The 15,100-nt window shown below is 42.5% G+C and overlaps 1 protein-coding gene across 14 annotated transcripts in view; it reads left to right on the forward strand.

The window, feature by feature from the left end:
* The window catches only part of synj1 (synaptojanin 1), a 43,879-nt gene that overhangs the window by 4,798 nt on the left and 23,981 nt on the right, over window positions 1-15,100 (forward strand). For 9 of the 14 annotated variants that reach the window (XM_070555884.1, XM_070555894.1, XM_070555893.1 and 6 more), the window contains exons 6-13: window positions 82-165; window positions 6,772-6,792; window positions 8,951-9,012; window positions 10,701-10,797; window positions 11,499-11,674; window positions 13,189-13,270; window positions 13,358-13,510; window positions 14,727-14,892. In XM_070555884.1, the coding sequence (XP_070411985.1) occupies window positions 82-165; window positions 6,772-6,792; window positions 8,951-9,012; window positions 10,701-10,797; window positions 11,499-11,674; window positions 13,189-13,270; window positions 13,358-13,510; window positions 14,727-14,892 (841 nt within the window). The remainder of the gene's footprint in view (window positions 1-81; window positions 166-6,771; window positions 6,793-8,950; window positions 9,013-10,700; window positions 10,798-11,498; window positions 11,675-13,188; window positions 13,271-13,357; window positions 13,511-14,726; window positions 14,893-15,100) is intronic. The other 5 variants (XM_070555887.1, XM_070555892.1, XM_070555891.1 and 2 more) reach the window with 3 other exon arrangements.

A 15,100-nucleotide genomic window follows, 5' to 3' on the forward strand; every position in this document is an offset into this window, starting at 1 on the left:
TCTGTACCTTGTAAGATAAGTGAGGGTGTTATTATCACAATGAGCATTTGAGTTACATTTCCTTTCATTTCCCCTGAACAGGTTATTTTCCTGGATGACAAAGTCTCATCCTTCATCCAGATCCGGGGCTCCATTCCACTTTTCTGGGAGCAGCCAGGAATCCAGGTAAGGACTGTCTGATACTGAACTAGGACTTTAAATCCAACCCGGGCTTTCCACCAGATGTGTAAGCAGCGCGCAACGTTATAGATGCGTTTTCACCGTGACCCTTCCTGCCGGGAGTGTTTCAGATGCGAATCAGCCGCAAAAGCATACTATACAGCTGGTCCCGCAAGGTCACAAAATCACAGGAGAATTGCGAGATCACGCGTGATTTTGCCATTTCACATGGTAACTAGCAAGAATGACAGCAGCATGTCTCGTAAAGGTCGGTGGTTTACTTTCTGGTTTACCTCCATCAAGGTGGTGTCACAGAGCATGGCAATTAGGGGCTGTGAACGAGCTGTTTCTCCCCTCCCTGAAAACACTCATCAGGTGATCTAGGTGGGCTGTCCTCTCACCTGAAGCAAAGCTTAAAATGCAACAGCAAGCACTTTCAAACAGACTTGAATCTGCACCGAAGGGCCTTGAGTGTCTGTTAGTGCAAAGCAAAAGTTTAAGAAGACAAAAACAAGCACTATCTTCCATTGAGAAAGAGAAGGAAACTCATCTGTGGGTAATCCTGTTGTCTAGTAGCTCTGGTTTGGGCCAACTGAAAACAATAAGTGCAATCAGGGTCTGTGAACGAGCTGTTTCTCCCCTCCCTGAAAACACTCATCAGGTGATCTAGGTCTCAATCATTGCAATCAGCTGCTGCATAAACACTGGTTTCCAACTAGTAGCACAGCATAAGTTTGGTGGCATAACTGAAGCGTCAGCGGAAGCTTCAGCCCTTGTGTCTCAGCCCCTCCAGTGTGAAGACACTCCGGGGTAAAGACATACGTGTCTACCTGCGCGCGTCAACAGAGCAGGCACACAGAGCAAACAAACTCGACCCAGACGCTGCTCCATTGACACCTTGCAAAATACGCCATCATCCTATACCTATGATCACTGGCTTCAGAGGAAGGTCACACACAGCAAACCGCTTTCGCAACCTTCAAAACCTCCGCTCGCTAAAACCAACTCCCCCCGAAGACATCCACCAGTCTATGGGACTTTGGAACTGCCAATCAGCTGTAAACAAAGCTGACTTCATTACCGCTTATGCAAACCACCTGTCACTTGATGCACTGGCCCTCACTGAGACCTGGATCAAACCATGTGACAATGCTACTCCATCTGCTCTCTCAGTTAACCACCCTTTCTCCCACACTTCTCGTGCATCTGGCTGAGGTGGTGGAACGGGCATGTTAATTTCCAACAGTCAGTTGCCACATCACTAAATACAACTCCTTTGAATACCATGCCATCCAGGTAACTGTACTGAAAAAATTATTTTTGGTTGTCATATATCGCCAACCAGGTCAACTCGTAGACTTTCTTGATGAACTCGACACCCTGCTCTCCTCCATTCCTGAGCACGACTGTCCCACAATGGTCCTTGGAGACATGAATATTCACCTGGACAATCCCAGCTCATCAGGCTTCCTGTCACTAATGTCATCATTTGATCTAAAACTAGTACAAAGTCCTCCAACTCACAAAGCTGGAAAAGCACTTGACCTCATTTTCACCAGAAACCGTGCCATAGACGAAATCTCTGTCACACCGCTGCATCTTTCCGATCATTACTTCATCCATTTCAGCTCGACTCTACAAGGGAGGCCCACTGCTTCCTCCCCAGTGGTCTCATTCCGCCGCAACCTCCGCAATCTGGCACCCAACCACTTGTTGCCTCCACTCTTCCATCTCCCAGCACATTCTCTGCTTATGAAGGGAATGATGCCACCGGGTCACTCTGCTCCACACTCTGCTCTTGTCTTAACAACTTGTGTCCTTTAGCCACTACACCTGCTAGATCCTCTCAGTCGCACCCTTGGCTAAAAGATACCCTCCGGTCTCTACGCACCAATCTTAGAGCTGCGGAACGGAAATGGCGCAAAACAAAAGATCCTGGTGATCTATAGAAATTTCAGGAATTACTGTCCTCATTCTCTGCCAGCATCACTGATGCAAAGAAAGCTTTCTACACTGACAAAATTCTCAGCTCTACTGACTCTCAGAAACTATTTTCGACATTCAAAACTCTGCTCACCTCTCCATCGCCACCTCCTACCAACAATCTATCAGCTGACACCTTTGAACATCTTAGGTGTGTTCTTGCTGTGTCTTTGTAAATCCATGCTTTCGTTCTTTTTTAAACACAGAAACAGTTTTGTTTACCTGTTTGTAGCTACAGTTTCGCCGACAGCTGCCGGCTTCTTCAGGCTGACGCTGATGGTGGCGCGTCACTTCCTTCTCCATTTATCTGCGGGCAGCAGAGGACGTTGTCGCCCTCTACTGCCCGCTCTCCCCTCTCTGACGATGCAGTCCCATGCGTGGTCCAGCGTGTAAACTCCGTTGTCCCTGTTCATGGTCCCACATCCACGTCTCCTTATCTCGATTGCTTCCTTGATCCATCTTTTGTATTTTTGTTGTTCGGTGGTTATGATCCGTGTGCTGTCCCAGTCCATTATATGGTTTTCTCTTAAGCAATGATCTGTTAGGGCTGACTTTTTTATTGTACTTTCTGCTTCTTCTTTTGCTGCTCTTGTGTGTTTACGATTTGCCTCTTTCTCGCACTCCTTTCTGTGTTCTATTGTCCGTGTATTGAGTTGGCGTCCGGTTTCTCCTATGTATGTTTTATTGCATATTTTGCATGGGATTTCGTAGATGACTCCACATTTTTGTCCAGCTGATATTTTGTCTTTTGGGTGCACTAGTCTGTTTCTAACTGTTGTGTATGGCTTTGTTGGTTTGTTTATGTTGTGTTTTTTCATTGTTGCTCTTATTTTTTCCGTTATTCCTCTGATGGTATGGTAGGGTTATCACTGGTTTTGGTTCTTGTCTTTCTAGGTTTCTGGTTCTTTTTTGGGGTTGTTCTTTGCTTTCTGTTTTTGTTTGTTGTTTTCCTTTGTTTATTGCCCATGATATAACATTATATCACCGAGCAAACATAATAACAGAAGAGAGAGACCGTAAACAAGAGGACAAACACATACAATACACTTTAAAGACCTGCGCATACCCGACATGGGCAATAAACAAAGGAAAACAACAAACAAAAACAGAAAGCAAAGAACAACCCCAAAAAAGAACCAGAAACCTAGAAAGACAAGAACCAAAACCAGTGATAACCCTACCATACATCAAAGGCATAACGGAAAAAATAAGAGCAACAATGAAAAAACACAACATAAAAACACCAACAAAGCCATACACAACAGTTAGAAACAGACTAGTGCACCCAAAAGACAAAATATCAGCTGGACAAAAATGTGGAGTCATCTACGAAATCCCATGCAAAATATGCAATAAAACATACATAGGAGAAACCGGACGCCAACTCAATACACGGACAATAGAACACAGAAAGGAGTGCGAGAAAGAGGCAAATCGTAAACACACAAGAGCAGCAAAAGAAGAAGCAGAAAGTACAATAAAAAAGTCAGCCGTAACAGATCATTGCTTAAGAGAAAACCATATAATGGACTGGGACAACACACGGATCATAACCACCGAACAACAAAAATACAAAAGATGGATCAAGGAAGCAATCGAGATAAGGAGACGTGGATGTGGGACCATGAACAGGGACGACGGAGTTTACACGCTGGACCACGCATGGGACTGCATCGTCAGAGAGGGGAGAGCGGGCAGTAGAGGGCGACAACGTCCTCTGCTGCCCGCAGATAAACGGAGAAGGAAGTGACGCGCCACCATCAGCGTCAGCCTGAAGAAGCCGGCAGCTGTCGGCGAAACTGTAGCTACAAACAGGTAAACAAAACTGTTTCTGTGTTTAAAAAAGAACGAAAGCATGGAGCTGACACCTTTGCCTCATTCTTCACTGACAAAGTGGCAGCTATAAGCAAACAGTTTACTCAACTGGACACTCCTGAACATTCGCTACCACAAACTCCTTCTAGCCCAACCATCTCAAGCCCTACTGCTTCATTTTCCTCTTTTTCCCCTCTCACTGAGAACTGTGTGTCCAAGCTTCTCACGTGCAGCCGCCCTACTACATGCCCACTCGACTCCATTCCGACTAAGCTGCTCCAAGCTATTGCTCCTACAGTAGCCGCAGCAGTCACACATGTGATCAATGAATCACTGACATCCGGTACATTTCCCACCTCTCTCAAGCATGCTCAGGTTAAACCGCTGCTAACAAAAACCATCTCTTCCTCCAAATCATGTGGAGAACTATTGACCTATCTCTCTCCTCCCTTTTCTGTCCAAAATCATTGAAAGGGTGGCTTTCAAGCAGATCACAGAATACCTCTCACAAAACTGTCTGCTTGACCCTTACCAATCTGGGTTCAAAAAGGGCCACTCCACTGAAACTGCTCTGTTAGCAGTTAAAAGAAGCTAGAGCGACAGGCAAATCCTCAGTGCTTATCCTGCTCGACTTATCGGCTGCATTTGACACTGTCAACCATGGCTTCCTTTTGTCCACACTCTCTAGCATGGGCATTACAGAGAAAGCACACGTCTGGTTTGAATCGTAACTCACAGGACGATCATTCAGTGTATCTTGGCTTGGACAATCCTCTACCATGCACCATCTTGCCATAGGAGTCCCCCAGGGCTCTGTATTAGGACCTCTTCTCTTTGCCATATACACCACCTCACTGGGTGAGATCATTCGATCACATGGCTTCTCCTACCACTGCTATGCAGACGACACCCAGCTCTATCTGTCATTTCCACCGGACCACCACACTGTCTGCATGAATATCAAACTGTCTCTCTGACATATCAAAATGGATGAAATCCCATCATCTCCAACTCAACCTCTCTAAAACTGAACTACTTGTAATCCCAGCAAAACCTTCCATACAGCACAATATCTCAATCCAAAATGACTTCCTATTTCTGGCTCCTTCAAAGGCATTTTGAAATCTGGGTGTTGTGATTGATGAACCCTGACCTTTAAAGATCATGCTGCCTCTGTTGTTCGTTCATGCCGCTTTGCGCTGTATAACATACGAAAGATCAGACCATACCTAACACAACATGCCACCCAGCTCCTGGTGCAGTCTACTGTCATCTCCCTACTCGATTACTGCAATGCCCTTCTAACTGGTCTTACAGCCTGTACTGTGAGACCTCTTCAAATGGTCCAGAACCCAGCGGCGCATCTGGTCTTCAATCAGCCAAAAAGAGCAAACGTCATCCCTCTGTTCATTGAGCTTCACTGGCTATCGCTAGCAGCACGCATCAAGTTCAAATTGCTAACAATAGCATACAAAGTCTGAGATGGTACGGATCCCATCTACCTAAATCCTCTTGCAAAGGCTTACGTCTTGGCCTGGCCACTCCAGTCATCACAGGATTGTCGGCTAGCAGTGCCTACACCACACTCAGGACAATCCAGACTCTTCTCATGCATCGTTCCACAAATGTGGAATGACCTACCAAGCACTACCAGAACTGTGGCTTCCTTTTCAATTTTCAAGAAACTCTTGAAGACCCTGCTCTTCAGAGAGCATCTTCTAAACTAGTACCCTCCCTGCACCCATCCCACCCTCTACCGTCCACTCCTTGTTCCCTCCTCTCCTTGATTGATGTCAAGTTGTTGTTATTGTTGTTGTTAGCCTCAAGGGCAACATGCCGATAATCACTTGTAAGTCGCTTTGGACAAAAACATCTGCTAAATACATAAACATACATAAACATACAATTTTGACATCAATAGGAAATCTGCTTAGGTCTTTTATTTTGAAATTTGCCAAAGCTTTATAATGCTCCTGTGTTTGATTTCCTGTGTGGGCTAATGTGAACTGCTGAGCTCAACGTGTTCTGGAAACGTGTAAAAGTTAGACCCGGCACATAAATTTAGCAAAGCGCTGTGACGTCTCCCTTCTGGTGTCCGACACTTCAGGTGGAAACGCTGACGTAACCTACTGCTTACTTTTCCAGTGGAAAGTCAGGATTAGACTTTTCTACATTCATGCACATTTAGAAATTAGAAAACGTTCTTGTTGTTTGGGTAGAAGAACCTGACCATTTCGTTGATGCTGCAGCTTGGTGGGTTAGCTAAGCTAACTTAGCTTTCATGCAATGACAAACAAACAAAAATCTAACTTCAAGTTATTTAAGTGAAAGGAAGTAATTTGGGTGGAAACGTTTCTCCCCAATTTTAACACCTTTTGTTGCTGTGTTCAGAAAAAGTTCATTAAGGGTGTTTTGTTGCACCTCAATAAGAACCGACACCCTAGTGGACGGGATGAAAAACGCCACCTGGTATAACCTTTCACTTTTTTCTCTCTCTTATCTTTTTTTCGGAGTGGGATGGTGGGTGGGAGTTGGAGGCTTCGCTGTTGCTGGTGCTTTCATATCACAGGTAGTCGTACTTCTGTGCAATGCCAAAGGTCCTGAGAGAAAAATAAAGGAATCCACTGAGCCATTAATGCCATTAATAGATGTGTTTGCAGTCCTCAATAAAAACCCTTCAATGCTCATGGATAAATATGTTGGATTTGCCTGCTCTCGGCCTGACGTTGCACAGACTGGTGAATTAGGTGAGACATGGGTGAGTCAGTGGTAGTAATAGTGATTAGTAAAGGGCTTTTTTTCTGTTTTTCTCAGCTCCCAGACATCTTGGGTCAGGTGAGAATCTGATCTGAAAACATCCCCTAACCACTTTGCAAAATCTATTCTGGTAATGTTCCCAGATCATCTGGATAGGTGTTAACTGATGATAATAATCATATAAAAGACGGTACTGATCATCTATTTAGTTCACAAAGGTCTCTGGTTTGGTCAAAACGCTGGTTAGTGGGTTTGGGGTTGTTTTCAGATGCAAGTGTGTAGTCCTCCTTCTTTGAAGCACCTTTGTAGCTTTTAGTCCGCTCTACCAGATGTTGCTTGTAGGCTCTCCTCTCCGAATAAATCCCCTGAGCCGGAGGTGTAACTTTAGTGTGGCTCCAGATAAAAGAAGCAGCGTTTTTTTTTCTTAAACATTAGAACTAGTTAAATAAACTTGAGATTATCAGTGTTTCCATGAGAGTGACTTAAAGCAGAACTCCAGTTTTTTTTTTATCTCAAGGGCACCTTCTAGAGGCAGAAAAATGAATTGCACCTTAAAGATGTGGATCACAAAATTTTTTTTAATGAATTTTCTGATTATAATCAGTCACTCTGAGTTTTTCATGCAGGCTGAACATGAAAATAGTCTCCTACACCTATCCCCTACATTCTTAAACTCTAGGATTAGAAAAGCCTGACAGAGCTACGTCACACTGTTACTTAATATTCATGGACTCACTCATCTTGTGTCACGACGGAGAAGGCTGTTGTTGATTTAGCGTCCAGGAAACAGCAGAGTGCGTCTTGGTTAATAGAAGCTAACAGTTAGCATTAGCAACTCCACAACACAGCAGAACTCCTCCAGACTTGTGTTTTTGTTGAGATAAAACATCAGTGTTTCAAAGCAAACAGAGTCAGTGGTAGAGTTGCGTTGCTTTTAGCCAATCAGAGGCGAGATATCCAAATATCAGGAAATAAAACCGCAAACTCTCTGTGATTGACATTTGTACATAAGCAGATGTCTTCTGCTTATTGGCTAATGTTGAGTGGCGCTCAACTTAAGTTGCACTGGGCACTACAAGATGGGGGCGGCTTAGCATAAAAGAAAGGACATATTGCCTCCATTATATATCAAAGCTCAAGTCTAAATCGTTCAAAGTTGATGCCAAAGCCGTCTCAAACGAGCGTCGTTCCTGAGCTGCTCTAGTGTTAAACACACCCAACAAACGTAGAGCGAAAGCACAAGACTCAAAACGGTTCAGGTCATCGGTGGACCTACGGAGGCCACAATGGAGCGCAGTTACTGACCTGCACAGAGAAATCTTTTAGATTTCTAGGCTAACATCATTCCTGAGAGGAGGAAAACTCTGGATTGCTGCTTTAAATTAAACATTTAATAGTATTTACCACAGAAATAGATCCTCTAATGGGCTTGTTGGGGAAAGTATTTGAGGAAATAGACTTCAGGTTGGGACTGGTTATAAACGGTGTTGAGCTGATCCGAGGTGTGCCGCCGTAACCCGAGTAGTTTCAGGTGTCATCTCAGGAAGTTATTAAATATGCATGGACTAGACCTGCATGACGGAAGCGACAGAAAGGAGCCGCAACATGGTTTAGCCCAGTCACACACACACCTAGCTAAATATAGAAACGTTCAAATGAAGGAAGCTGGTGGCTGCAAAACCGCGAGCTGTGTAGGTGTGTGTCCGTCCGTGGTAACACACAGCTTAAAAACACCAGATATGTGTGGTAATGAACTGGGTGACTTCTAGGGAGAAGTAGGAAGAACTATTGAAGTCAGCCAGCTTCCCTTTAGCTGACAGATCAACACGACAGAAAGATTTGAAAAGATAGAAGAGAATAAGGGAAATCCTGAAGAAGCAGCAAGTGGACAGGCTGAAGTGCTGGTTTTGCTAGTTTCCTGTAAGGCTGTGTGGGTGGATTTCTATTGGAGCTGGTGGTAGAGCAACAAATCAGACATGGGGATAAAGGTGTTGGAGAGATGACTGCTCAGGGTCTTGGTGTGAACAGACTTTCCCGTACAACCACTTGTTGTTGTCGTCCTGCTCCATTCTCTCCCTTTAAAGCATCATTTGTTTAATTGAAACGCTGCCAAAACTTTCTTTTCTGCATCGTTTTATTTGTCACCAGGTTTTTATTTAGATGGGCATTCTTTAAACGTGCACTTGTTTTTTAATGGTTTCACCAAAGAAGCACGCTGTGGTTTGTGTCTCTGCAGGTGGGTTCGCACCGTGTCAAACTCTCACGGGGCTTTGAAGCAAACGCGCCAGCTTTTGAAAGGTAATTCTGGTGTTTGGTGTAGCTTGGGTGGCCACGCTTGTTTACCGTTTTCAGAGGCTTTATTTGACTTTCAACAGATTAACAGCCCTCTGAACCGCACTGTGTCTCCTGTTCCCACTGTCCAAGGACAGATGAGAAGTTGTTCACGATTGTGAAGGAGGGGGTGCTTTTTAAAACGGAGGGTGCAGCCGATTAAATGCTAGAAACATAAAAATCACTAAGCTGTGGGTTATGTTCGTTTCCTGCAGTTTTCTCCACATCTTAACCTTTTGTTCAGGGAAATCTTTACTTTTTGTACACACTGACCAGATGTTTTGTGGGAGAGATCTTAGCCAGGGTTTTGTGGTGGAAACAAAATCTCTCTAATCTCTGTTACACCCAAATAGTACCGGTTCCATCCTTATCAACTCACAGCAGCCACTTCCTACCAGACCATCCCCAAGTGCTGTTGAGTTTCTTCAAACAAGCGTTTTACTAGAAAACGCTGAAGACAGCTAGCAGTTCTGTCAACTGTTGTTGTTGTTGTTGTTGTTATGAGGTTTTCAGATGTAAAAATATGTTTTGGTCTTTTTGATGTGTGTTTTTATGTAATTGTTAGAAGTAATAAATATATTTTCTGAACAGCCTGTTTGGAGACAGGGACTGATGAGCTAACAGCTAGTCTGAACACAGACTAAAACCAGATTGGCTCCAATTTCCAAATTATCATATTAGTTCATGTGGACATTTTATTTTTTATTCACATTTTTTATCTAAATGTTTCTTTTTTTTCCATTTTTTAAAATTATATTTCTAAGAAATGCGTCTTTAATTTTGTCCTTCACTTTTATAAACTTTTACATGTTTAGTTAATTAGTAGTCTTTTTGTTATTTACTCATTAAAACGCCACAAGCAGTGCATACTGTAGCATGTATGCTAGCTAGCCCCGTGCATGCTTTACTGCGTGTTGTAATTATTTATAAATTATTTCTATTTTTAACTTACTGTATCACTAAATAGTTGGCAGCACTCAGTTTTTCAAATTTCAGTTCAGACATAAACTTCTGTGTCATTAGTTTCAATATTTAAAGGTAAACTTAGCAACTTTTTCATATTTTATATAATTTTCTTGAGCCAGTATGTGCTAAAAAGACTCTTTACATGGTTAACGAAATGTCACTCAGCACCGCAATGCCCACTGTGGCCAGAATATTGCACTTGCAACTTCAGAGTGCCGGTCTGGTACCTGTTGGACTTATGAAAGTGGAGCTGCGTGCCTGGCGCTGCAGTCTGCTTCCAGCACGTTTCCTGCGTGTTCTAGATCATGAACACAGCTGATTTGTTTGATTTAGTGATGAACCGCTCCTGTAGACACTAATGAAGGCGGAAGAGACATTTCAGCCGTTTCATTACGGCGATTAGATTAAATGCACAGCGAGGAGAGTTTTACTTTAGTTTTTACTAACGGACACTAGGAGGTGCTAAAAGCAAGGCAAAGCTGCATCATATCCCTTTAATATTTTTCTAGCTACCACATTTTTCAGACCCTGTTTTTACTAACTGACCTACTGCTTTTTGTTGCTACCTTCTCTCTTGAACTTCACTTTTACTTATGAGTTTTGTACTTTGTAACAAGACCAACAGACCCCTGCAGCATTAGTATTCATATTTATGGGAATGTTCATAACAGCAGCTGCTTGTTTTCCAGACACTTCACTGCACTGAGGAGGCTGTACGGAAAACAGGTGATCATTAACCTACTTGGAAGTAAAGAAGGAGAGAATATGCTCAGCAAAGCATTTCAGGTGAGAAGTTCTTGGGTTTTTTCTTTCATCTCACACACGTTACAAGACTTGGCTCTAGTGAGTTAGTCGCAGATTCTGTTCCGACACGCTAACTCTCACACCAGTGGCTGTGATGAAGACATTCAGTGCTAAGTCCTTTACTTTGAACAGAGCCGTCAGTGAACCGGGATCTGTTACCAAGGCAAAATATGCAGAACATTTAGAGAAATACGCTATTTTATTGTTGCTAGATGTTCTGTATGTTCTTCAGCTGTCAACCTTTGTTTATAGTTTTGCACAGGAGTACCAAATACCTATTCGGTACATTTTTGGGTTTAATTCAAGTTTTACCAATAAATGTTTATTTATATTGCTTTACACTACACTTTACACTACCCAGTGGGCGACCAAAGTGCTTCACATTTAAAAATGAAACTTAATGCCAAGTAAAACGTTTAAAAACCACTGAGAACAACAATAAAACAACCAAATCGAAACGCTAAAGTCAAGAGTAAAACATTACAGCACTGTTAAAAAAAGCCCAGTGGAAAGGAGCTTTTAATCCATATTTAAACAAAGTCATGTCAGTAGTCATACGCTAGTCACTCGTAGCCCGTTCCACAGCTTTGGAGCTGAGCGATCCCCCCATTGTCTGTACTTTGATCTTGGAACATATAAATAAAATTGATCAAATATTTCCTCTTTTGTTTTGTTCCTCTCAGAGTCACCTAAAGGCATCAGAGCATGCAAACGAAGTGAAGATGGTTAACTTTGACTACCATCAAAACGTGAAGGGCGGCAAAACTGAAAAACTCAGCAGCGTCCTGAAACCCCAGCTTGGCAAATTCTTAGAGGAGTGTGGCTTCTTCTACTACACTGGGGAAACAGGAATTCTTAGGTAACAAGTACTTCCTCTTTCTGATTTTTTTTTTAGTCCTGATTTTCTTCATTTTACATTTGATGAAGCAAAATGACGTCTTACACACTCCCAATTCTGTCTGTCATTTTGTTACACACTCGTAGCAAAATTATAAATTAGGATCAAACACACTTATTGGGTTTATAAAACACACATTTTGTCAGTGTGAGTGTCCCATTGCTGCCAGGCGTGTGCTGTATCTGCACTGCTAGCTTGTTTATGCAAAACTAGCCTTGCCCTGTGTCCGCCCCAGCTCCTGCATCATCTGGTCCACATAGAATCTACGAAACTCTGATGAACAGTTTAATTGTGTTTTGAAAGAATACTTTTTGTGTTCCATCTACTTGTGATGTCATCATCCAAGCAGGTGCTTTATTGTGTAATGTTTGCGTCATCATGTAGCTGAAAGTGTTCTTTGCTCAAATATTGTTGAGAATAATCTTTGGACATTGATTTGTTTAATTACACTAGTTTTTATAAATTTTGTTGCTACAAAATTAATTATTGATGTTTTCTTAAGGTGTGTGTGTATTTACATATATATTGTGCAATTTTTTTGCCTTTTAGGTAAGAAGCTGGCAATACGATATAGGTCACAATCCCAGAGAGACGATATGATATGTTGTGAAACTAAAAGCTAAACTTTATTTGCAATTTTTAAGACAGAATTTAAGTGGAAAACGCGGGTCAGACACTTCCAAGACACATGCAGTGTTATTGTGAGATCTCGTTGTTCGGTCAAACAAAGGGGGGAACTGCTGCCGAGTTTGAGTTGCACCATATTAGAGAAATACAGTTAATGTTTGCATGTACACTCTCAATGAAAGTCAATTCACTGCTTTAAACATTGATTCAGGATCAAATCATGAAATTTCACTTCAATATATTGCTTCTCCCTAATTCTAATGCTAAAGCTGCAAAACAAGCTAGCTCTTAAATAGAAACCGTCGCAGAACTCTCACCCTTGGCTATCATGCCTAGGCCACATCCCCCTGATACCGGAACATGCATTGCCACAGTAAAGGAGATAGTACTGAACACCTGTCGCTGTTTTCTACGTCCAAATGTTTTTTGTTGCTGTCCGTGCCTTCAAAAGGTGTTTTTCTTTTTGGGACACTGATGGTGTGTCCTAAAGTTGAAGTGGTAGCAGCCGGCTGTTTCCCCTTCCCATTGTTGCTTAACACATGAGTGGGTAATGATTGGAGGACCCAGGGAATGTGGAAGTGCAGTGGTTCGGCGAGACGGACATCCGGGTGGTCCCGTCGTTGGTTTTGGACCAAGCTGTGTTATTGGCTTTAGCAAATTTTGTTTTTTGTTTTTTCCCCCACAAAATCTTCTTTAGCTATTCCACGACTTTTGTTAAGATGCAAAAATATGTTTTAAGCTAGCTTGTTATCAGATTTCCCATTGTAGCTTTAAGTTGCTGTTACTTAGTTGGGATTTTCTATGCTTAAAGTCAAAATCTGGAATTGTTCACTGCTGTGTTTCTTCAGGTCTCAGGGAGGAACCCTCAGGACCAACTGCTTGGATTGTTTGGATCGAACCAACAGCGTTCAGGCCTTCTTTGCTCTCGAGGTAGGAGTTCAGCTGTGTTTGTAGCGCTCTTAAGACTTTTAGAGATAATTGTTTTGATTCAACCTCTGTCCTCCTCATTTCCTGTAGATGCTCACCAGACAGCTAGAGCAGATGGGTCTGACGGAGAAGCCACAGCTGGTGGCCCGGTTTCAGGAGGTTTTTAGGACCATGTGGTCTATGAACGGTGACTCCATCAGTAAGATCTATGCAGGCACCGGTGCCCTGGATGGGAAGGCTAAGGTGACGAAACAAATGCACTCTAACAACCAAGTTCAAAGTGAAATTATTTCTGCTTTTTGTGATGTTTGGCAGTTTGAGGGACATTTATGTCATTCTGGGTTTGTATGTAAACATAACAGAGCATTCATTATTAACGTGAAAGATTTTAAGCCACTAAATGCACCTTTTTTAAGTTTAAATGTCCAGTCATAACTCCGTATAAGCTCCATTCTTTTCCACAATTGCACTGACCGTTAACCATTTGTGTGCCACTGTGTGCTTCTGTTTCTAAATTTTTGTCTCTTTTGGCTAACCTCTGGACCTTTCAACTCGTATATGGTAAGTTTACAAGGGAGGTTGATGTTGGTCTGTGTTGGCCGCCCGGTTTATTTCTTGGTCTGAGGGTTGAATAGTAATGACCGTGGAGTTTGGGATAGGCACGTCTCTTTTGATTGCTTATTTTTTAAAGCAGCAATCCAAAGTTTTCCCTCTTTCAGGAATCCATAAAGGTGGTTGTCTTACCCTGTACTGGGATATATTGTATGCAATACCTTTTTTGCTAAGCTCGCCCCTTCCATGCATTTTGAATTTAGTGCCACTCAGCGTTAGCCAATAGCATTAGACATTCTCTTACATACAGATTTCATCACAGAGCATGCGTGAGAGTTTGTGGACATGTCTCGACTGATGCAGAGTTGATGACAGTTCTTATGAACTGGCTAAGGGTGAGCGTCGATGAACAAGAGGTGTTACTTCCAGCTGTAATCTCGAAAGTAGGGAGAGGGGTACGGTATATGGTGTAATACATATTTCCGCTTCTAGATGGTGCCCTCTGACAAAAAAAACTCTGGATTTCTGCTTTAAATAGCTTTTTCTTTCACTTGGGGTATCTTTGTGACAGACCTGTAGAAATGCGTTCATAAAGGAAGCGAACAGGGGGAAAAAATGCTGCTCGTCTGTGTATGCTTACTGCTTTATCAGTTATCATCGCTGCTTAAATTATAAGGGCAAACGTTTCTCTGTTTCTCAGAACCTGGAGAGATCTGTCCAGATTTACCATAAATCCATGCTGCACATCATTCAAGAATTCTGATTCTCATCTTTTCTTTTAAAAAACCTGTGATAGATCTCTCCAAACCGCCTTATCTTTGTATTTTTTTTCCTTTCGTGCAGTTGGAAAGACGGAATCTTGAGGGATTTTCTAAACATGTTCCCTAACATTTTATATTAATTGTAGGCGGGGAAGCTGAAAGACGGAGCTCGATCTGTGACGCGGACCATCCAGAACAACTTCTTCGACACTTCTAAGCAGGAGGCTATAGACATCTTGAGGCTGGGCTCCACGTTAAACAGTGACTTGGCTGACAAAGCTCGGGCCTTGCTCACCACTTCCAGTCTTTACGGTAATTCCTCACACGGCAAATTGTGACGTAACATTTAAATAATTAAATAATCTCAACAAATTCATGTTAAACAATCTTTTTTTAATTTTAATCGGCCGATTTAAGACTACTTGTATCAGCCATAACATTATGACCACCTGCGCAGGTCAGACACTCCTTGGGTCGCTACATCTGTAGGGAGATGTTCTTGCTTTGCAGATTGGGCTTG

The sequence above is a fragment of the Nothobranchius furzeri genome, chromosome 10, assembly GCF_043380555.1.
Source record: "Nothobranchius furzeri strain GRZ-AD chromosome 10, NfurGRZ-RIMD1, whole genome shotgun sequence".
NCBI classification, from domain to species: Eukaryota; Metazoa; Chordata; class Actinopteri; order Cyprinodontiformes; family Nothobranchiidae; genus Nothobranchius; species Nothobranchius furzeri.